Source organism: Oncorhynchus keta, chromosome 19 (genome assembly GCF_023373465.1).
Source record: "Oncorhynchus keta strain PuntledgeMale-10-30-2019 chromosome 19, Oket_V2, whole genome shotgun sequence".
Taxonomy (NCBI): Eukaryota; Metazoa; Chordata; class Actinopteri; order Salmoniformes; family Salmonidae; genus Oncorhynchus; species Oncorhynchus keta.
In genome coordinates this window covers 56,753,216-56,777,937 of record NC_068439.1, presented here as the reverse complement: position 1 = coordinate 56,777,937, position 24,722 = coordinate 56,753,216, and the positions used below count along the sequence as shown (strand labels likewise).

The 24,722-nt window shown below is 44.5% G+C and overlaps 1 protein-coding gene across 1 annotated transcript in view; it reads left to right on the top strand.

Moving 5' to 3' along the window:
• The window catches only part of btbd7 (BTB (POZ) domain containing 7), a 116,758-nt gene extending 94,150 nt beyond the window's left edge, over window positions 1–22,608 (top strand). Inside the window, exons 4-11 of the mRNA XM_052470846.1 lie at window positions 3,972–4,180; window positions 7,293–7,368; window positions 8,737–8,897; window positions 9,743–9,886; window positions 10,264–10,453; window positions 13,965–14,143; window positions 16,693–17,136; window positions 17,449–22,608. Of these exons, the coding sequence (XP_052326806.1) occupies window positions 3,972–4,180; window positions 7,293–7,368; window positions 8,737–8,897; window positions 9,743–9,886; window positions 10,264–10,453; window positions 13,965–14,143; window positions 16,693–17,136; window positions 17,449–18,099 (2,054 nt within the window). The 3' untranslated portion in view covers window positions 18,100–22,608. The remainder of the gene's footprint in view (window positions 1–3,971; window positions 4,181–7,292; window positions 7,369–8,736; window positions 8,898–9,742; window positions 9,887–10,263; window positions 10,454–13,964; window positions 14,144–16,692; window positions 17,137–17,448) is intronic.
• Window positions 22,609–24,722: the final 2,114 nt, after the last annotated feature.

The window sequence follows — 24,722 nt, the reverse complement described above, 5'->3', positions numbered from 1 at the left end:
TTCTGTGAGCTTGTGTGGCTTACCCCTTCACAGCTGAGCCGTTGTTGCTTCTAGACGTTTCCACTTCGAAATAACAGTACTTACAGTTTACCGGGGCAGCTTTAGCAGGTCTATATTAGTAGGCTATATGTAAAGGCCGGGTTAAATTGTGAATAGTCTGATGGGTGAGAATGTTATCAAGCGCTTGTCAAATTGTGAATGAGAGACTTAAGTGTGTGCAGCCTGTGCAAGAATCTCAGCAGAGCATGCCTTTCATGCAGCTTTTTTCTAATTACCGTTAGTCGCATCATGCAGCCTTAGTCTATATGTTTTGAGTTCTTAATACATTCTAAGGTTTGTATCACAACTAAAGTTGCATAAATAACTCAAAATTAAGGATGTAGGAGGACCTGTTTCAAATGATCATTTTGTTAACCACTCAACACAGAATAGCCGCAGTTGTCATTTTCATCTATTTACACTGACTGACCACAGGTGAAAAATGAAAACCTTATTGCCTTGTGATTGAAAAAGGTTTTCCCAGGAAGTTATGAATGTTTCAACATGTCAGTGTTGACGCTTTGAGCTTGCAGGATACACCGTTTTGGCTCTATCAACAGCTGTTATAAATCTGGAATACACAGCTTGAAGTGAGACCAGTTAATTTGCTCCGTCATGCTGATGAAAACGAAGGAGTGAACATAATGAGATTAACAGCATATATGTGCTACACGCCTCTGAGGTGTGTGTGTGTGTGTGTGTGTGTGTGTGTGTGTGTGTGTGTGTGTGTGTGTGTGTGTGTGTGTGTGTGTGTGTGTGTGTGTGTGTGTGTGTGTGTGTGTGTGTGTGTGTGTGTGTGTGTGTGTAAGAGACAGGGAGACTTCTTGTGCGAGTCACTATCAGACCCCATCGTGTATCTTTCCTTCTAATCTCTACCTTGAAATCAGGCTGTAGTCACAGTTCAGTTGGTTGATGCCCGCAATAATCTTTTGGTACATCTTCAATTCCTATCATAAACACTGCAGGGGCCAGGGGTGTTGCTGCTGCTGCTTCACATTTCAGGCCTCAGTTTCTGGTGAGCAAAAGGTGTTTTCAAAGCCATGGAACCATTTTCAAATGGAGAAAACAAGACCGGTAACCATCACTGAAATGTGAATAGTTGGTGTATACAGTACATGTAGTATTTTTGTGAAGTCCTGGCTACACAATGATTTTTTCCATACTGGGACAATTAAGTTATGGAATTAAAGACTTCTCAGGTCCAGTTGTTCCAGGTCATCTGAGTTAATCTATAATCAAACAATACACAGGCTCTTCACTGCTGAAATACTCCGTTTGAGGTTGGATGGACTGGACTACAGGCCACTGTATTAGAAACCCAAGCTAGTGCTCCTCATCCACAGCCCTCCCCAGGAGAGCAGAGAAGCGTAAGCCAGCTTTCTGCAGGGCGCTCCACAACCCGATCACTAAAGTGACATTTTCATTTAGGTCTCTGATATCAGCAATATGGCTTAGCGTTTTACTGCCTCAACGCCGCATGCGCTCGTTGCCCCCCCGTCCCTTTATAAACAAAGAAAGAGCTAAATAAAAACTCCCCAACATAATTTATTTGTTTTACAGTTGCGTGATTTTTTCTTCTTCTGGCCTGCAGTGATATATGACAAGAGTAAAGTTTAAGTATTGATCCAGCAGCCATGATAGTAGTGGGTGTCTGTTTGGAGAGGAGTGGGAGAAAAATACTGATTTTCATTTTTAAGAATAGAGCCACAAGCTTGTTTAGGAATGATTTTCAGTGTAAAAAAAACTGGTAATGTACAGTTGCCCTTTAGTTAAGGAGTGATATAGAAAATCTGTGACATTTCTTAGGGTAACATTTAAGGAGTTGCAAAGTACTGATACTTTAATTAACCTTATAGGAACTTTGTGTAACTTAAAAGGGCTAATAATGCAATGTATCAGGCAGCAGTGGACCTGCAGTGGATTATTCCATTAATATCTCAGTAATAACAAGAAGTAGGTCGTTCACTCACTGCTCTAGAATGTAGTGAAATACCGGTCAATTCAAGAGGGTGCTACTAAATTGTCTAAACATAGGCTAAAGAAAACTGTCATTATTATTAACACAATTGATTATTAGATTGTTCTCTACAATATTATAACCTTAATATGCTTGTACTTAACAGTATTACATAAGAACGTTCGTTTGTTGTGACCGTTGTTCATTTTTAATGCACAGCTTGGTTGTTTCTCTTCCATGTTTCTGCGTTGGGAGGTGGTAACGTTTGGAGACGTTTTTGTGCTTTGAATCAAAATAAACTTGATACCATCTCCATATCCGTGGCTTTCTATTCCTCTAAGCCCGGTCAGTCAACATTGACAAGGGCTGTTTCTATGGTGATTTAAAGAGGGGTTCTTGTTTTTTTCAACTGTCACTATGCACCTGCAAAAAAGATAGCTCAGATGTGCGAATGCCTTTTTTGAATGTTGATTTAAAAGGGAAAAACTCAGAAATACACCATCTCTATTGAATGAACATATTTTCATAAACATTTAATGAAATCAATTTATGGGTGAGCACCCTACAATAAGTGCTAGGAGCACACTAGAAACTCTAGAGCAAGTTTGTGGAACGGCAAAGAGCGCTGACCTTGCATGACTTATGTCATATCCAGCCTCGGGGCCAGCTCGCTGAGCTGACATTTAAGAACAGTGTGGTCCCACCACATCAGCAACACCAGAGTGCACAGCCACGAGCGTGTCAGCAGCCAAACAGGTTGTGTCCAAGTCTACAGACTAAGCTAACGAGACCAGCATGTTTGCATGATCAACTAGCATTTGCGCTAACGCACCGCAGGACCTAGTCACCAAGGAGACATGCTAGTTTGCTAATTGCCACCACAGATCTCAGTAGGACTGTCAGACAGATTTTTAGCAACAGTGAACATTAGACTAATGTTTCAATTGGCTTAAATAGCATACAGCTCTGAGCAACCTCCTAGATCACCAAGAAGTCAGTTGATGTGTGACTGATTTGTGGTGTCCTACGCATGCCACAGAGCTTTATGAGCTCTGTCAGTCTCTCTGAAATGATATGTGACACATGGCTCAATGTGTGTAACACCTTAGATGTTGACAGAAAATGGTCTGGGTCGTGTTCATTTGGCACCTGATGGAACAAAACCAACTGGAACAGGGAGGGACTATCTTGACTTGTCCAATAAGAAACACACACTTTAACTTTCCATTGCAAAGCGTTTTAAAAAGTTTGCCATTGTCTGTTTTTAAGATTTACGGTGTTAGATGAACTGCAAAAATGACTTGTATACACACCCGTACGTACACCTTGACACAAAGGTTACTAAACAAAGTCAGGGTGGAAAGAGAGATGAGGGATGGTGTTGGAGAGGAAAAAACAAGACTTTTGTGAACTAACACCCTTCCTAGCTCTGACTTTGTTGAAAACTCATTTGACGAAAAATGTACTGACTGACTGATGTGGATGTCCCACCTAGCTATCTTAAGATGAACGCACTAACTGCTAATAATAGCTTCTGCAAAATTTTTGAGAACTAGTAACTTTCAGATTGTATTCTGAGATTGATTGATTGCTTTGTGTGTGGAACACTACTACCCTACAGCAGTGTGTGCAATCGAGTGAATTATTAATTGATCCCCACTGTACCATTTAATTCTTCTCAGATATACATTCCTATCAATATTTATAATGTCGTTATTATGTGTATGTAACTTTGGTCCTACTGTAACTCAATTCCTTTTTCTTTCTCTCACTCTCGTGCTAACATTTGCAGTACTCAATGTTATATATGACAGTCTTTGTATTATATTCATTTCAGTTACCAGACGATTTTATTCAGTTCAGGGACAGTGATGTGTAGTACTAAGATATTGCAGTCATGGAAAGCAAAACCTTAAAAATATTACAATTTTGCCCCTTTATGTCCTCATAAACCCACCTGTCCCTTTGTCTCCAGGTTGCGAGGACATTGTGGTGGAGAGCATCTCTCTGGACAAGTTGGTGCCCATCCTGAAGTGGAGCTCGCAGCCCTACGGCTCAAAGTGGGTCCACCGGCAGGCCATGCACTTCCTGTGTGAGGAGTTCAGCCAGGTCATGACCTCTGACGTGCTCTACGAACTGGGAAAGGAACACCTGGTGGCTGCCATCCAGTCAGACTATTTGCAGGTGAGAGGCAGGCAGATGCATGCACTCACTCACTCGCTTTGTCTAGCGTCAGTAGGCCAGTTTAGGATGCATCACGTCATATATATTGGCACAATTGTTTAAAAACCAAGCGGAACTAACTAGACCTTGAATTTGGAGGTTTACAACATCCCTCTGGTGGCCAAGTTGACCTATTTTAATAAATTCTATTGGTTGTCGGCTAGGCCTATACCACCTAGAGTGTAATTGGCTGGTGCGGAATTTGTTTCAGGAAATAATCATGCTGGTCGTGTTAGCATAGTGGCTAAGTGTGCCACGTTATCTCAAGGGAAAGCTAGCAAATAGCACTTTCGAGAAAGAGTTTAAACAAGTGTTCATAAGTATAGACCTTGGAATTTTGAGAAGAACAGGAAAATAAGCAATAAACCAAATCCTGGTAAGAATGCACTTTTATTTTTACCAGTGTTGGTTGAATCCGATGGTCTTGCAGGAGATACTGTGGTCCCTGTTCCAGACTGTTGCCACCAAATGCTATGGATATATTCAGCCAACAAAGGAATTCTACAAAGGGAAAATGGTAGTGTCATATGTGAAATCCATTTGACAATAAATACAATCTTCAAACGCATGAAAAGGCACTTTAACTCAGGCATGCACAGCACAATGAAAAAGAAACTCTCAAACATACTGTATTGACATTATATCTGAAAAGTCTGTTTTCGTAACCTAATACATCCGATAATAAAATGGCTAAATGAACATGACACGAGCTGATTTAAAAGTAAAAGGCTTTGGAAATAAAAAGCTTGCGGTACGGTCAGGGCTCGGTTGACATTTCAGCGATACGCTTGTTTTTCTTAAGTCTTCGGAAATATAACAGGAATTTCGCATTAATAAGAAAAGCATACACTTTAAATATGAAAATACTACATATGTCTCAAAATCAATATCCATCTTCCATCTTGTATAATGTCTTCCGGATTCGAGAAGAACGATGACGAGTTCAACGGTGAGCCTTAATTCTAGCACAGCATCCAGCCTAGCTGACTCATATTTTTGGGCGTTCCTTTTTGTACCACTTTTTTTTTTCTCTGGCCTCCATTGATTTTAGTTACCCCAATCTTGGCCGTCCTACAAGGGTAAAAAGTCCTGTAGCTTTTTAACGGAATATGATAAAGATAAAGATATGAGGTTTAGACCATTGGTTTTCTTAGAGGAGTATCTACACGATTGACGATTTAACATTTTACCCCTTGGTCAAAAGATGCGTTTTTGATTGGACACCCTACCTAGACTGGAGTGAGAAACTGGTGCTAATATAGAGGCATTTTTTTGTTTACAAGCTAACGCCATGTTCGAGGATCCTGTTTCCACTCCCATGTAAACAGACCTTTTTTTCTGATTCAAACTTTTAATGACACGGCGGAAAGGTCATTATCAGAGAGGAGACGGGTATGGTGAGTTGGCAGGAGAGGCGGTGTGCCCAGAGGGTAATTGGGGAGTTGGTGGAATTGGCATGGTCCTTCAGAACACTCACTTCCTCCCTTCCACCACCCCCTTTTCTCTCGCTCGCTCTTCTCGCTCTTCTCCCTCTTATCTCTTACTAGTGCCAGTGTATCATGATTGAGCTCGTGTCTGTGGTGACCATTACACTCTGTATTATACTGTAGGTGTTTAGGGCTTAACGAGTATCTGACGGGCTTCTGCTTCATTGCTGGGAAATATATATGCTTTTGAGCTCTTTGGAAATAGACTGGATATGAGGGGGGATTTGCTTGTAGAAGTTGATGATGATAGATGATATTAGGACTGGTTAGTGGTCGTGTGCTGTTAGACAAGGCTGTTTTATGAGGGCTCTTTGTGGCATACAAATAGGCTAACTGTTTGAAGACCAGACCAGTTTATGAGGACCTTGGGTGGCATTTCAGTCTTCTAAACGCACACAAGCAGAGTGCCAAGTAACCGCAATGCAACACATTTCCACATTCACAGACGAGAAGTTTTGGCTAGCTTACAGAAAGCTCTGCAGGTAGTGCCGTGTTTTTGTGTGCGCTGCGAGCCTGGGTGCTTTTAGAGGATAATGTCAAGTCACCCTTGGAAGACTAGGCTGTTCGTGTGAAGAAGATTAAGCTGGGGTGTATTTATTAGTACACACCTGACCGTAGCGAACCTTGACCAAGCACTTTTCAACAAAAATGTGAGTTTCTATTGGACAAATTAGGGTAGGTACCTCTCCGTTTCGTCCCGTTTGCTTCTGCTTGGTTCCTAGTGAATACACCCCAGGCTGTGTAGGGACCTGCCAGGCCTCGGAGCAGCATCCTTGACTGGTGCTGGGAGAGCTTCCGGCATCTAACATCGTCAAATCCCCAGCCCAAACGGTCTATGATGAGCAGATTAGTGTCCGCCACAGGGGTTCCTGGCTCAGTGTTACATTCAAACACATGCAGGAGAAGAATCTCAAGCATACACGAAGACACACACACACGCACAGAGGAATGCATATGCGGAGAGACGCACACTGGCAAGTATACATAGTAAGGCATTACACGTTTTCTGAGACATGCACACACACAGGCTAGTTTACACTTTAATTCTCTCACTTTCACACATGACAAAAAAACACATGCATATAAGCTCATAGTACATAAATACACATGCACGACGGCACACACGGTGCATGCCAACGCACAGCAATGGTTTGGACAATTATCTGCCTGGAGGTCAAAGTCATGCCATCAAAGGCAAACCCTGTGCCCTCTTTCACCCACATCAAAGCTGAAACGCTTCACTCAAAGCAGCAGACACGGGAGGACTGGACCTGGCATTCTGTGCTTGTTTTTTTAGTCCAGAATGAATGTATTTAATTTCCAAAGAGGATTTAGAACAAACACAGGGCGCTCATATCCTGGTAACTTTCCTGGTCTACAACGAGAGGTAGCTTGACGCTCATTCAATTTTCTACAGATCCAAAACACATGACATTACGGGTAGAGTGCAAGCGGACAAGTCTTAGTGGGTCATCTTCCTTAACTTTGCCAATAAGAAACGTTTGTTTTCGTTGCAAAACGTTATGGTACGATGTGAATACATGCCTCATCTCCCATGGCTTCTAATTATTGTCTCGGGTATACAGGCCAGCGAGCAGGACATCCTCAAGTACCTCATCAAGTGGGGAGAGCACCAGCTTATCAAGAGGATGGCCGACCGAGGTGAGAGACCCATTCCTCCCTCCCTCTTTCTCCCTCCCTCTCTTCTTCCCTCCCTCTCCCTTTGGCCCTTCTCTCTCTTCTCCCCTCGCCTCATTTGGAGTAGGTGGAAGATACCCACATCCACTGATACAGGCTCAGATATGGTTTCATTCCCCAAGCTGTAATGGTTACAGTTAGGTTTGAAGGTAAGGGTTTAATCTGATCCGAAGTCTGTAGTTACAGGGCAACTTCTGCAATCAAGCTCTTTCCTTCACTCTCCTTATTTCTCTACCCCTCTTTCTGTCTCTCACTCGCTCATTCTATACCTCTCTTTCTCTCTCTCACACACACACACACACACACACACACACACACACACACACACACACACACACACACACACACACACACACACACACACACACACACACACACACACACACACACACACACACACACACACACACACACACACACACACACACACTGGGCCAGTGATTTATGCTCTCATCCAGTTTAAGTGGAGTAATAACTAAGCCCAGGGGAGACTTGGCTGAGTAGGGCTGGACGGGACCTGACTCGGTCTAACCAGCCGTAGGCTGCAGTCCAAATGGCACCCTATTCCCTACGTAGTGCACTACTTTTGACTAGAGCCGTATTGGCCCTGGTCAAATCTAGTGTACTACATAGGGAATCGGGTGCCATTTGGGACACAACCATAGTCAGATGAGCGTTTGGGCCAACCCAAGAACAGGGATGTCAGGCTTACTCCTTCTCTACACTTTAATTTGTCGTTCAAGATGAGCAGTCTATTTTGGGTGCAGTTAGGTATTTTGTTGAAGATTCTTCATTGGAAATTGGAAAACCATAGCTCTCTCCCAAAGGGGTTCTTCCTTGGCGTGGGAAACCAGTTACTCCAGATACACAAAAAATACAGCAGGACCGAACTCGAAATGTAGTTTGAATCAGCTTATGTCATTTTCCAGTGTCTTAAATGACTTAGTTTGCATGGAGGGATGGATCATACACATATGTTTTGGCTTTTGTGAAGGTGTGTGTGTGTGTGTGTGTGTGTGTGTGTGTGTGTGTGTGTGTGTGTGTGTGTGTGTGTGTGTGTGTGTGTGTGTGTGTGTGTGTGTGTGTGTGTGTGTGTGTGTGTGTGTGTGAAAATATACTGTACTGCAGGAGTAAGCAACCCGATTTAGCCGAGGTCCGGAACATAATTATTAATCAAGTAAGGCCAAATAGATTAGGTGGCATTTTCCTGTGGCAAAAACGGCTACGCTGTGAACTAATGCACTGCAACGTTCTAAATAGTGGGAGCTTGGATACTGTACATCCCGATTGCATTGCGTGTGTGTCTTACTGTGTGTGTGTATCCCCCCTCAGAGCCCAACCTCCTAAGTGGCACGGCCCACAGCGTGAACAAGCGGGGGGTGAAGCGGAGAGACCTGGACCTGGAGGAGCTCAAGGAGATCCTGTCCCCTCTGCTGCCCTACGTCCGCACCGAACACATACTGCCCCCCCACAGCGAGGTCCTCTCTGACACAGTAAGTGTGTGTGAATGAGTGTGTGTGTGTCCGCACCGAACACATATATACTGCCCCCCCACAGCGAGGTCCTCTCTGACACAGTGAATGAGTGTGTGTGTGTGTGTCCGCACCGAACACATACTGCCCCCCCACAGCGAGGTCCTCTCTGACACAGTGAGTGTGTGTGAAAGCGTGTGTGTGTGTCCGCACCGAACACATACGGCCCCTCCAACAGCCAGGTCCTCTCCGACTCGGTGCAATGTCCTGATTCTCTGTGGTCATTCCATGGCACTTATCGCAAGAGTTGAACGTGTCCTGGTTAAATTCCTAATCTAACCCCTCATACATTCATAGCCACCTAATCATCCCCAGCTTTCAGTTGGTTCATTCATTTCCTTAATTCTCCCTACAACTCTTCCCTAACTCTGGTCACTATATTGGGAAGAGGGTGCCAATTTTGGACACAGCCGATGTGTTCTCAGTCAATGTACCTGGTTAAATAAAGGTGTGTTTTCCCAGGCTAAAACAGTCATACAGGGGCAGACAGAATCTGTGGGGATCCTTATTATAATTTGTTTCGTTGTAGATCATGTTATGCACTATATACTGTGTCTTGTTGCAGTGTTTGGTTTACGTTTAGGTAGCCTAATGCAGCAAGTATTTTTGTTGCCAAACTTTTTTCGATCTATGAAGCCAGCAGGATCAGTCTAGCTGTAGTGTATGTTGCATTCCTCCATTTAACTTGACTGCCCCTCTCCTTCCTGTTTTCCTTCTCACTCTCCCTCTTTTCCCCACACCTCCTCTCTTTTTCTGCCTCCTCTCTCGCTTTTTTCTTCGCTCTCTCCCACTCTACCCCCTCCCAGATGAAGAGGGGTCTGATCAGCACCCCTCCCTCAGACATGCTGCCCACGTTGGAAGGTGGAAAGGCCAACTCTTGGCTGAGGCAAAAGAGTGCCGGCATCTACGTGCGACCTCGCCTCTTCTCGCCCTACGTGGAGGAGGCCAAGGTTGGGACAACACCACACAACAGAACCACTACGTGCGCACACACACTGCTTGTACATCACAACATGAACAATGGTGGGCACCGTCACATCTAAGATACAAGGGGTGGATTGAAATTACCCATGCTATTGTCCATTATTGTCTAAGATTCATTACAATTCGCCCTCGGAATTGACTGAATTGAAACCTGAATTGACCCCAACCCTGTTTCTCACTCACACACACACACACACACACACACACACACACACACACACACACACACACACACACACACACACACACACACACACACACACACACACACACACACACACACACACACACACACACACACACACACACATTCTAACCCCCCTGTTGTTGTACTGTCTGTCAGTCTGTGCTGGATGAGATAATGGTGGAGCAGACGGACCTGGTGCGCCTGCGCATGGTCCGCATGTCCAACGTGCCCGACACCCTTTACATGGTCAACAATGCTGTGCCCCAGTGCTGTCACATCATCAACCACCAGCAAATCGGTGGCAGCCAGACGACCCCACCCTCAGTGGTGGCCAATGAGATACCAGGTGGGTGGAGCTGCAAAGCTAGCTTTCTTCCAGTTTCCCAAAATGAAAATGATCAAAACATGGCTGTAGATGTATTTATTTTTGTCATTTTGTAGCTCTTATCCAGAGTGTCTAAGTCAGTTCTTCCTGAAAAGATGCTAATGCAATTGTAACAAGGAAGAAATGGTGTTGAGCAAGCTGCTATGACAAACATGGATAACTTGACTGAATAAATCCCGCCTCTACCAATTTGCAGTCTTCCTACAAACTCCAATAGTCGACATGAAACATGTAGGAGATCTCATGAAATTGTGGTGCACGTCAAAGTTGGCCCTTAAGTACCGATCTAAAGGCTGAGTTTTATTCTGTAGCGTTTCAGTGTAGGTTTGGGAATGATGAACAGAACCCGAACCCACTTCTACCCCTAAGTTAGTACTCTGTTATGGCTATTTCTCTTCAATACAAGATAAGAGAGAGACTTCCCCTCCTTCATCTATCCTATGGGGGTGCCACAGGGTTCAATTCTCGGGCCGACTCTTTTCTCTGTATATATCAATGATGTTGGTCTTGCTGCGGGCGATTCCCTGATCCACCTCTACGCAGACGACACCATTCTATATGCTTTCGGCCCGTCATTGGACACTGTGCTATCAAACCTCCAAACGAGCTTCAATGCCATACAACACTCCTTCCGTGGCCTCCAACTGCTCTTAAACGCTAGTAAAACCAAATGCATGCTTTTCAACCGATCGCTGCCTGCACCCGCATGCCCGACTAGCATCACCACACTGGATGGTTCCGACCTTGAATATGTGGACACCTATAAGTACCTAGGTGTCTGGCTAGACTGCAAACTCTCCTTCCAGACCCATATCAAACATCTCCAATCGAAAATCAAATCAAGAGTCGGCTTTCTATTCCGCAACAAAGCCTCCTTCACTCAGGCTGCCAAGCTTACCCTAGTAAAACTGACTATCCTACCGATCCTCGACTTCGGCGATGTCATCTACAAAATCGCTTCCAACACTACTCAGCAAACCGGATGCAGTTTATCACAGTGCCATCCGTTTTGTCACTAAAGCACCTTATACTACCCACCACTGTGACTTGTATGCTCTAGTCGGCTGGCCCTCGCTACATATTCGTCGCCAGACCCACTGGCTCCAGGTCATCTACAAGGCCATGCTAGGTAAAGCTCCGCCTTATCTCAGTTCACTGGTCACGATGGCAACACCCATCCGTAGCACGCGCTCCAGCAGGTGTATCTCACTGATCATCCCTAAAGCCAACACCTCATTCGGCCGCCTTTCGTTCCAGTACTCTGCTGCCTGTGACTGGAACGAATTGCAAAAATCGCTGAAGTTGGAGACTTTTATCTCCCTCACCAACTTCAAACATCAGCTATCTGAGCAGCTAACCGATCGCTGCAGCTGTACATAACCTATTGGTAAATAGCCCACCCATTTTCACCTACCTCATCCCCACAGTTTTTATTTATTTACTTTTCTGCTCTTTTGCACACCAATATCTGACCTGTACATGATCATTTATCACTCCAGTGTTAATCTGCAATATTGTAATTATTCGCCTACCTCCTCATGCCTTTTGCACACATTGTATATAGACTCCCCTTTTTTTCTACTGTGTTATTGACTTGTTAATTGTTTACTCCATGTGTAACTCTGTGTTGTCTGTTCACACTGCTATGCTTTATCTTGGCCAGGTCGCAGTTGCAAATGAGAACTTGTTCTCAACTAGCCTACCTGGTTAAATAAAGGTGAAATAAAATAAAAATAAAATAAATATCCTCATCCCTCCAACAAGTGATGAACCTCTTTGTTTTCTTATCTCATTGCCGACCCACTCAGTGCCCAGTGAAGAGGCGGTTATGCGTTGCATATATTGTTAATCTCCACCACGCTGCCCTGACAGGGCCTCAAGTTCTCAGTTAGCTCTTGATTTTCTGGGTTTGAAAAGGCATTCCTTTGCTCTCGCCTGCTGGCACCATACTCCCTTTATAGTGCACAACTTTTGACCAGAGCCAATAGAGCAATTTATTAGGACTGTGTGGGTATATTCTATATTCTTCTATGATCTCAGACGAACAGTAGTTATTGCCATTATTGACAGAGATGGGACGACCTGCGAGATGACCCTTCACCCTTCGTCTCCCACTCTCTCTCCATCCCTCTCTCATCATCCCGCCCTCTCTTTTTCTCCTACAGTTTTCTCCCTTACCATAGAGAGATGACACACTCTTTCCCGCCTCCATCCCTTTATCTTTCTGCTTTTCTTTTGTCTGCCCTGCCTTTATTGTTTGTATGATTCCCCTTGGCCTCCACCATTGGCCTTGCTTTCACCTATCCTTCTCTCTCCCATTTCTCTCGCTCCTTCAGTCCTAGTGTTTCTCTCTCTCACCCCCCATCCAATTAAATAACAGCGTTTCTAATTCCTCTGGGACTGAGTTCAGGAATGGCTAACCCAACAAATAGCAATGTTGGGAGATTTGGAAAGCCATAATCAATCAACAATGTAATAATACTCCTGGTCAAAATATTAATCTTGAATTTACAATCTGTAGATACTATGTGATAAGAAAGGTTCAGAGTTTGTGTGAAACATCACAGTACATTTGAAAAAAATATGGCACTTGGAAATCATAAGGGGGTGGTTTACGGAGATAGGTGGGATGGCCTGAGAGTAGCTGAGGGGTGGGGTTAAGGATATAGGTGGGATGGCCTGAGAGTAGCTGAGGGGTGGGGTTAAGGAGATAGGTGGGATGGCCTGAGAGTAGCTGAGGGGTGTGGTTAAGGTGATAGGTGGGATGGCCTGAGAGTAGCTGAGGGGTGGGGTTAAGGATATAGGTGGGATGGCCTGAGAGTAGCTGAGGGGTGGGGTTAAGGAGATAGGTGGGATGGCCTGAGAGTAGCTGAGGGGTGTGGTTAAGGTGATAGGTGGGATGGCCTGAGAGTAGCTGAGGGGTGGGGTTAAGGAGATAGGTGGGATGGCCTGAGAGTAGCTGAGGGGTGGGGTTAAGGAGATAGGTGGGATGGCATGAGAGTAGCTGAGGGGTGGGATTAGAAGCTCATGATCAATAATAGTTAAGACTGAAAACACTATAATATATACTAGTTTAAGTACTATCTATCAGGATATAGTGTACATCAAATAACTATCTTTGCTATGTACAGTAACTACTGTGTAAAATTAGAATGTAACTTGTCCTCCGAAGACTTGATGGGCCAATAAAGAAGAAAATAAATTCCCTCCGGGACCATTGAAAAGGCTAAATATTTCCATATCCTCTAGCACACACAATACATGCAATATTTACCATTATGTCATGATTTTATGTTTGAGTGGTCCCCAGCATGTAAAAAGACTGTATCTAATCTTGTTATTCCATTATGTTTTAATTGCTATACAAATTCAAACTTATGGCAACACCATAGACGTGTGCCGGAGGCTGCGGGCATTACAGCTAGGCCAGCCAGGTCACTCAGTTATGTTTTTGTAATGAACTCCCTCTCAGTTCCCAGGCTGGCCGTGGTGAAGGAGATGATCCGGAGGCTGCAGGACCTGCGTCACACGGACCAGGTACAGCGTGCGTACGCCCTAAACTGCGGCGAAGGTGCCACGGTTAGCTATGAGCTGCAGATCCGCGTGCTCCGCGAGTTCGGCCTGCCGGACGCCGCCGCAGAACTGCTGCAGGTGAGATGCCAATCAATCTTTTAAATTTTCTTAATAGATTTGTTACGTTTTATTTAACTTAGTAAAGCTGTAGGTTGGCACAAAGAGCTCAGATAAGCGCATATAAACGATCATCTTCAGCACAATTAAATGTTTTACTTTTCTTCAAAGATATTTCACCCGAATTTTGTTAACCTCTCTGGGATATGTGGGACGGTAGCGTCCCACTTGGCCAAAAGCCAGAGAAAATGCAGAGCGCCAAATTCAAATAAATTCCTATAAAAATCTAACTTTCATGAAATCACATGTAAGATACCAAATTAAAGCTACACGTGTTGTGAATCCAGCCAACATGTCAGATTTCAAAAAGGCTTTTCGGCGAAAGCAAACGATGCTATTATCTGAGGATAGCAACTCCATAAACAAAAGAGAGAAAACATATTTCAACCCTGCAGGCGCGACACAAAACTGAGAAATAAAATATAAATCATGCCTTACCTTTGACGAGCTTCTTCTGTTGGCACTCCAATATGTCCCATAAACATCACAAATGGTAATTTTGTTAGATTAATTCCGTCCATATATATCCAAAATGTCCATTTATTTGGCACGTTTGATCCAGAAAACACCGGTTCCAACTTGCGCAACGTGACTATAAAATATCTCAAAAGTTACCTGTAAACTTTGCCAAAACATTTCAAACTACTTTTGTAATACAACTATGTTTAGGTGTTTTTCTTTGTTTTTTTGTTTAGTTATTTTTTAAAGTAAATAATCGATACAATTTAAGACTGAATGATCTGTGTTAAATACAGGAAGAAAACAAACTGAAGCATGCTTTCTGGTCATGCGCCTCTATCAAACAGTACACATGAAGTGACCCTCGTTCAAGATGGCCGTACTTCTTCATTCCACAAAGGAATAACCTCAACCAATTTCTAAAGACTGGTGACATCCAGTGGAAGCGGTAGGAACTGCAAGAAGGTCCCTTAGAAATCTGGATTCCCAATGAAAACCCATTGAAAAGAGAGTGACCTAAAAAAAAAAAAAAAAATCTAATTGGTTTGTCCTCGGGGTTTCGCCTGCTACATAAGTTCTGTTATACTCAGACATGATTCAAACAGTTTTTAAAACTTAAGAGTGTTTTCTATCCAAATCTACTAATAATATGCTTTTCATCCAAAATTCCAAGTGCTGCCCCCTATCCTAGAGAAGTTAACTGCATGATGCAGGTGATGCATCAGTCACCAGTTGCTGTGTTTGGAGCTCGCACAGGATAATGTACCTACTGCCGTCTATTTGAAATGTTATGGTAATTTGATCAATGCTCGCTGCCATTTCCTCGTGCAAACTTTCGCCCATAGTGTGAAAATTATATGATAGCGAACGGATTCTCAACTACTGTGACCATCCACAAAAATTGATTTTGTACCCGTCTCCCTTTTTGGGTATATTCTAAGCATATTACCGATGCTTTGTAGTCCCCCATTTTGCCCTCAGAACAGCCTCATTTCATAGGGGCATGGACTCTACAAGGTGTCGAAAGGCTTTCACATGGAGGCTGGCCCACAGTTATGTCATGTTGGCTGGATGTCCTTTGGGTGGTGGACCATTCTTGATACACATGGGAAACTGTAGAGAGTGAAAAACCCAGCAGCGTTGCAGTTCTTGACACACTTAAACCGGTATGCCTAGCAACTACCACCATACCTTGTTCAAAGACACTTAAATGTTTTGTCTTCACCCTCTGAATGGCACACATACACAATCCATGTCTCAATTGTCTCCCCTTCGTCTACACTGATTTGAAGTGGACTTAACAAGTGACATTAATAAGGGAGAATAGCTTTCACCTGGTCAGTCTATGTCATGGAAAGAATAATATATAATAATAATAATATATAATAATAATATATGCCATTTAGCAGACGCTTTTATCCAAAGCGACTTACAGTCATGTGTGCATACATTCTACGTATGGGTGGTCCCGGGGATCGAACCCACTACCCTGGCGTTACAAGCGCCATGCTCTACCAACTGAGCTACAGGACCACAGGTGTTCTTAATGTTTTGTACAATATGTTAAATAATAGGTCAAAAATAGGCTATATATCAATATCTAATGTCTAGGCAGTAATGGATTGGTCAACATCCTAAAGGATACGGTGAGGAGATGTTGTTTTCATGTCGTGTTCCTTTTTGTTTGGCTGTGTTTTTCATTTAATGCGCTGAAGGTCTCTGTCACCAGCGTGCCACTTTAATGACTAACGTCTCAGGAATTCTGGCAGGAGCTCATCAGGCATTTTGTCCCCCCTCATTACATTTTATTTAGTTTTCCATTGAGTGGTGACTGGGCCAAAGTTAACTCCAACGTTGAACTGAGAGCAGAGGAAATAATGAAACATTTTTTGACTTCCCCCAGTTAGAATGACTCTTTTTTTTTTTACATAGCCGTAATGTAGCAGACTGCCTTTAAGACGAAGTACGTCTAGTTTCTTAAGTAGCTTTGGCAAGCTGTTCCTCTGCAATTTTGGACTAATTTGTTGTGTGCTGTACTCCACCCCTCATAGAACCCTCACAAGTTCTTCCCGGAGGAGCGCTTTGGCGACGAGAGCCCCGTCCTAGCGCTGCGCCAGCCGTCGGGTGGCAGCCGTAGTGGAGGGCGTTGCCGGGTCAACAGCAGCCCAGTTGTGGAAAGCATGTTCACCGATCTGGAGGCCATGGCAGGCTTCCACCCGCCACTGCCCCCTCCCCCGCCGCCTTATCACCCACCGGCCACGCCCACTCACAATGCCCAGCTCAAAGCCAGTGGGTGGAGGCCTGGCCGTGCCCCCAGCCAGCCCCCGTCACGCTCTTTCTCCTACCCCTGCAACCACAGTCTGCTCCACCACACAGCGAGCTCCTCCTCCAAGCATGGCAGCCCCGCCTATCCACCGGCGGCCAAGCCCCTGCCACCAGACTGCACCAATCGCCAGGGCGGGGGGGTACGCACCCAGCATCAGGATAAACAAGGGGTGAGTAGAGGTCTACAGGACTTCAGAGCTGTAGTGTTCCCCTGAGATAGTGGTAATGACAGGGCCTACGGGGATAGCGGGAATGCAGAGCTGGAATTGTGTGGGAATGTGGCGAGGCCATTTTGATCGAGGGGAATGTCATGAGCTATGTTGAAATGTAGGTGGCAACAATGTGTAATGGAAGAGAGGAAAGTGGGGCCCTATTCTCAAATGTACTTCTGAGGGACAATGAGAGCTTAAATGTCCTCATCTTGACATCCCCAATATATCGTATCAGGTTGCTATTGTCTTAAGGTTTGTTTGTTCCTGCAGAACGTGGCGCCGGTCATCAACGAGTTCATGCCGGACATTGCCATGGGTGTGTCAGCCATGACCCTGAAGGAGCGTCGCCTGCCCGAGGTCACCATGGAGGTGGAGCCTCACGAGCCGCATCCTCACCCCTCCACGGCCCCTCCTGCTGTGCCCCACTGCCACCTGGGCATGAACCGCCACGGTCCGTATGCCTCCCGCAAGAGGCACGCTGCCGAGCCCAAGCCCGAGGCCCAGGCGTCGGAGTATCCTGACTTGTACGAGTTTCCCGGGCGCCACGTGAGCTCCTTCGCCGGGCCGGACCTCTACAGTCACAGTCGAGTTCCTTCGGGAGGGGGCCTTGTCCCTCCACAGTACTCCCCCGACGAACACCAGCCAAACCCCTGCCGCGGCCCAGTCGGCACCCCACTCCGCCTGGATGTTCTGGAGCAACCCCCCCAGAGACTAGATCTGGCTCTGGCCATGCAGAGCGGAGGAGTTCAAGCAGCCGGGGCATCACACAACCCGAGAGGCCGCGCCCGAACTGAAACAGACCTCACTTGCGGACTGGGACAGGCACGGCCCGCAGAACCTTACTCCGAGGAGGTGGTGGGGGCCAGGGACCGAAGGTCGCCCAACAAACCTGAGTACCCTTACAGGAAGTCTGCACTCTGACCCTCCGCAACTAAGACTGTCAGAGGCCTCGGGAAAAGGCAAGAGCGCTAAAGGACGGTTCGCTATAGGGGGATTTGGGGTTGACGGCTTAGCATCAGTGGTTGGTAGTGTGTCCGGTGACAGAGTGGTCATACTCGCGCTCAGTTCAGGGCAATGGCACTAAGCACACATAGTAGTAGTCCCCCCCCTCCCCCGGCGAGCCCCAGGTGCTGCACCAACTAAAAAGATGCGGCGGTCACAGTGCCTTCAGCACAGAGCCATGGTGGGGGATGAGGAGGAAAGGCTTGGTTTGGTTGAGAATGATTTGTCCAAATAGATTAGTCTCATGAATTAACATAATGGGTCCTAGCCCTTCCCATCTCCCAGATTGGATCCACGCTCAACTGCTTATCCTCCAATCACCTTTATTCTTCTCAAAATGAGTCTTGACTGGTCATCGAACTTGAATAAATCCTTCCCTTTCCGCCCAGTGTTTTGGATTTTGACAACGCACAGTCATCGTTTCATTTCCATTATACTAATTTCCTGCATCAGGATGAGGGTACTGTAGAGTTATATATTTATATTTGTGTCCCGGTATGCTTTCCTTAGAAATAAATTGAAAAATGCCCAGGCAATGAGTTGCAAACTCATTTCAGCAACCTGCCCATTACAAATAGCTCCTCCTTTTGAAAAAGGTGGAATTGCAGTAATAACACTTGTAATCCTTTATGACCCACGGGCTGTATGTCAGGACGGGCAATATAAGATTTGAGCAAGAGCACAAAGAGGAGAAGAGAAACACAAATGAAATCTTCCTACTACTACCAATGTGGCTACAAGGCAGGAATAATAATTGCATAGCTGCTTTTATTAGAAGTGAAAAAAGTGAAGTCATCCACTTTGCATACTCATAGTTAATGTGAGTGGTAGCCACTGCTCAGCGCTATCTCTTGGTCCTCTCCCAACACTTACACTTTGCAGATGTCCTTTTTACCTTAACCTCACTGTAATATTCAATAGCCTGAGTGCTGGGCACTGTAAGTCGTTTGAACCCGGGCTAGTATTCCAAACCACGTTTCCCACTTTATTGGCCAGAATGTGCATATACACCTGGTTTCCGGGGTCTCAATTCAACCTCAATAATTAAAACGGGATAGCAACAGCAAATCAAGAACTGAAGTCGAATATCCCTGCCTTAACCCTACAGCAATCTGTGGAGATTTATCAAGATGCAGGCCCCATGACTGTGCCCCTCTGCCTTTTCCATAGCTCAGCATGGCCGGCGGCCATCTTGGATAAACTTCAACCAAACCAAAGCCCAGTTCCTCAATCCAATGACTCCCTGTCTTCCTCCATGGCGATCTGAACAAGAGTGCTTCGGTCACCATCCTTACTTTGACGTACTGTACCCAACAACCAACAATTGTGATGATGTCAATGGAGGTTTGTGGAAGGATAATTAAAGCGGGGGGGGGCAGTTAAATGGTTCCTCTTGAGGACTTTTTTATGTCTTGTCCACTGGGTGAAAAGACTTACTCACTAAACCAGCGTAGCTTCAATTAAAACATGCTCACTCACGGGTCCTCCCTTTCGATTCAGAATCTCAAAACATTTTCCATCCCATTTTTCACTAGCTCCTGTTGCGCCGCATTGTCAAAACATTACATTGACTTGGGTTCACTGTAATTATCTTCCCTCTGTTACCATCTCCTCGCACACGGAGAAATGAAATTGCTGTATTGTGCCCCTGCTATACTACCATTCACACATTCTCTAATATTTTCTTCCGTTTTCCGTTGCGCGCCCTAATGAACATGACCTGACTGTCTGTATAATGCTGATGCCTCATGTTTGTCTGCGAGGCAGAGACTCACCTCTGATGGTTAGCAAATTATGTTTCTCTCACAGAAAACCTCACACGAATACCTTTTATCTCAGCAGTTGAAATGACTAATTTCTGTTTGCCCTTTCAGCATGCGATGATTCTCAAAGCAGAAGGTACTGGAGAAACATAGAAATCCCTACTTGTTGGTGATTTTAAAAAAAATGTTCTTTTGAACCTGGTTGGTCAACTGCAGGGAGACAGACTATATAGTTACTGTGTAAGGAGTTTGCCTCGTCAGTTTCGTAAGTTGGATGAAGTCCTCCAGTTGGCTTTGATGCATTCATGCAGGTATGAATGGTGGGACATGGAATATTCTTTCTATCAATTCATGAATGAGGTCTGATTGGGAAGCAGGTTGGGATAAGGTTGGCTTAAGTACGTTTGCAGGCTTTTTGATATGGCTTTTTGTCTCCTCTCGCTTTCGATGGTGGCGACTTGAAGACTAATGTATATCACCAAGACATAGGAGAGGAGTATCAATTAGAATTAATTTTGACTGTCACTGGCATGCTCAGAACCTTCGTTTGGGTGTCGGCTCTTGTCAAGAGGGTCAAAAGTAGCATCCATCATCTGATATGAGTTATCCCTCGAATGGCTCTGTTGTTTACTTTTCCATTGCTCTCTCCTCCACCCCCCTTCTGGGCTCATTGGCATTTGATGGTGCTATTCCTCAATCCAAACTTGGGTCCCTTTCTGTTCTTTGTCTTAGCCTGGTCCCAGATCTGTTTGTGCTCTTGCCTACTCCAGTGTCAAGCTAAATGTTTGGCATGACAATTCCATAAGGACCTGGTAAAAGAGCAGAAACAGACTTGCAACCAGGCTATGTCTTGTCTCTACCCAGACTTCTTCACTTGCTATAGTCACTCCACAGTACTTTAACCCCAATCGCTCTCATTTTATGCCAAGCATTCCCTCATTTGAACCTCTGGAACTCATGTACTGGAATGCAAATTATTAGAACTGTACAGTGGTGCTAATATCTTTTAGATCTATCTTGATGTCTCTGTGGCTGTTTTGCTAAGATCATAACCTGCAGAAGATTGTTTTCCTTGGCTTTTCTGCTAATCGTTTCGACCTCCCGCTGGTGAGGGCTCACTGCTGACGCTGCTCGAGACTAGAAGGGGTGGTGTGTGTGTGTGGGTGTTCACACGTGTCAGTGGGTGTGTGTTGTTAATGCTCTGTTCTCCGCCTTAGGGGATGAGCTCAACAACAACTAAACCATTGTCCATAGTGGGCTCTCTCTTACTAATGACCGTGGACAGTACTGTAGCTATTATGGTTGTGGAAGAGGAAGGATGTAGTTTGAATCATTTCTATTTTTGGGTGCTGGGTTTTTAGTATGGATAAGTTTTTTTTCATAAACATTTTCGAAGACCTGACTACTCTGTAATATGAGACTGTCAGTCTATAAGGAGGGGAGAGAAAAAATTGAGCGTGTCAGCGCAGCCCTTTGCAGACAATGGGCCTGTCACTGTGACTGCTGCAGCAGTGAGCTTAGAAGAGAGTTCGCCCTCTCAGCAACCTCCTCCAGACCCCTCTGTACCTTAGCCTTATCCTCTCACTTAATGCCCAGAGTACCCCCACAGAGACATTTTGCCGCACCGTACTGCAGCCCCCGAGGCCAGAGCCTCCCCTTCCTCCCTGCAGACCGCCAAGGTCATCCAGACCTGACCTACAGAAGATGGAGGGAGAGGCGGAGATGGAGGGGAGGAGATGGCACAAAAATATGAAAGATATGAGAGAACCATGAGATGTTATCTCCCGCTTTTCCCATTAGCGAAGGGCTCCCCCGGCAGTAACGTAGAGATAGGAGCTTCAGATCTAATAAACACGTTGCCCCCCTCCAAGCAGCAGGAAGGGAATGCCAGGCCGTGCTCTATTGGGCCACTTTTCTCCTGGGCTTGTTTTAACCTTAAAGGGAAGGTCTTCACCCCGAGAGAGACCCTGTGTGAAAAAGTGATAACCAAACAGGCACGTTGGAATCTGATTCTGCAGCCCCTGAGGATTGCAGCCGGAGGTCTCTTGAATCGAATAACAGTCAAATAAAATCTACTGATGCAGCTTTCCGCAAACTGGCAAATCCAGGTTTGAGCTATATTCGTTGTGTTTGGACTCATTAACTAATTTCCTAGCCAAAATAGTTACCCGTTTACTTTACTAAAACTGCACATGTATGAGATGATTGCTATGCTAATATAGTTATGAGTTTATTGCAGTTTGGCGAATACAGGTGGAATGATCTGTTTTCTCTCCAAATACAGGTGGTATGATCTGTTTTTTCTCCCAATACTAGTGTGAGCACATTCTCACTGACACAGGTATGAATTGATTTTGTTGGTCATTCAGGTATGAGCTCATCTATTTTAATGGAAAATGCAGAGGTCTCTTTGAAGTGTAGAGATGACCCCCTGGTCTGCCCTGAACAGTGTCTCATCTGTGCTGAGGATATGAGGGCTTGACTCCTGGCTTTGGACAGAGTGAGTAGATGAGCATTAACCAATCCTGCAGTTTGTACGTTCTTTTTGTTGCCTTTCATGGTTTAGGCTAGATGACTAATTCCATTGTATTGTAATGTTGTGTGTAATACCACAATGGTTGGACAAACATGACTATTGCAATAAAGATGAAAGCTGGTAACCCGCGGACTGTTAACCCTTTAGAGAACCAATATGATGATGCATACCCACTAATTTGATTCAGAATGATAGACATTGACAGCAACTTGTACAGAGGGCCTCACTATTGCACTAAAAGTATAATCTCATAACAGTATTGTATGTTTGTTTTCACTGATGAGTAGCACTCCTGTAGGTAGAATGGAGATGTTCAGTTGATTGTCCTCTTGGGTAGTTTGAGTTTGGTGAGTGACACATTTCCCTTCAGTAACCACGTTTCTGAGTAGTCATACAGTATTTTTTTTTTTTAAATACATCATGACAGCTGTGATAGAACGCGGAAGTTTCGGTAAAATTTTATAAATGCTGACAAATCATTTTGTTTGACATGGTGGGATCTTTTTGTCTGTAAAGTGTATTATACAAGCAATGGAAGTGGAAATGCCTTTATGCGCAAATATTGATATACATTTACATTTACATTTAAGTCATTTAGCAGACGCTCTTATCCAGAGCGACTTACAAATTGGTGCATTCACCTTATGACATCCAGTGGAACAGCCACTTTACAATAGTGCATCTAAATCTTTTAAGGGGGGGGGGGGTGAGAAGGATTACTTTATCCTATCCTAGGTATTCCTTAAAGAGGTGGGGTTTCAGGTGTCTCCGGAAGGTGGTGATTGACTCCGCTGTCCTGGCGTCGTGAGGGAGTTTGTTCCACCATTGGGGAGCCAGAGCAGCGAACAGTTTTGACTGGGCTGAGCGGGAACTGTACTTCCTCAGTGGTAGGGAGGCGAGCAGACCAGAGGTGGATGAACGCAGTGCCCTTGTTTGGGTGTAGGGCCTGATCAGAGCCTGGAGGTACTGAGGTGCCGTTCCCCTCACAGCTCCGTAGGCAAGCACCATGGTCTTGTAGCGTAGATATAATAATCATCCTCCCACTATGACCCGTGAAAGCATGTATTTTATTAGTCTACAGATTAAATACATGATGATGAACTTCACAGGGTGTTGAAAGTGCAAGGTGATGAGCTTGATGCTCCTTTCCAATAAATATCGAGGGTTTTATTCTGGTGACATGATGATCAATGCTTGACAGCCGTTTGACAAATAAAAAATGTTGTTGTTATCCATAATAATCTCATGTAGACTAACCTACCCCCAAGCACGCTTGAGTCAAGACCAGAGTAGGTACATTTGCTGTTTAACGCAAGTTTTTTGCGACAAAACTATCGGTAGAGTTGAAAATGTGATGGAAAACCGACAAACTTTAGATTTTTATTCGGTACATAAAATTTAAGCGAAAAAGTACATTTTGTGTGCACTGTCATCATGCACTGCTTTTTATCCGCAACAAGTCTGTTTGGTGGAAACTTGCAGATTTTAGAATATTTGCATGAAAATCTGTCACCGTTTAATGTAAACCTAGTTATTATCTATAAAAAAGTACTATGGTATGTTACCTTTGCATTATGAGTTGACTTTAATAGACCCTTAATTACATGATCATGTAAGATACTTTATTTAGAGATGCACTCACACTTTCTCTAGGTTTTCACAAGGACCAGGTTGGGGGCTGGGTATGTAACAGGCTGATACCGTACTATGTGCTGTAGCCAACTCTTCTATTGTTGTCAAGCCGTATGTACATGTTTGGCATGTCAGCGAATTAACGCGTACTTCACTAAAGCACAAAAAGATCTGGACCACCAGGCTAGATATAATAACCCATTTCCTGCTTTCTGGTTTGCATGAGGACATTGGATATCAGCGGCAACGGGAGATTTCTTAATTTAAGACTGTTCTGTCGGTTCCTCTAGATTCTCCTTTAGCCCCCCTCTCGTATGGAGACGAAAGAGTGCCTTCCCTGCCAGTGGCTGGGCATCCTTATCTTCGTCCTATGCAAACATTTTCTACCAGCCCACTCAACCAGTCTCTTTGTAATAGTGTAGCCAATGCTTCATATACATAGTGGTTTCAAAGAGTATTTTTTTATTTTAGGTACTTTTGAACAGTCTCTGAAATGTTGTTTTGTTGTACATATACATTTTTCTATATATAAAACAAATATGTCACGAGAAAAAAAGCTTTCTCTGAGACTTAAGGAATTGTGGAAAGTCTATTTTTCTACTCTTCTCAGT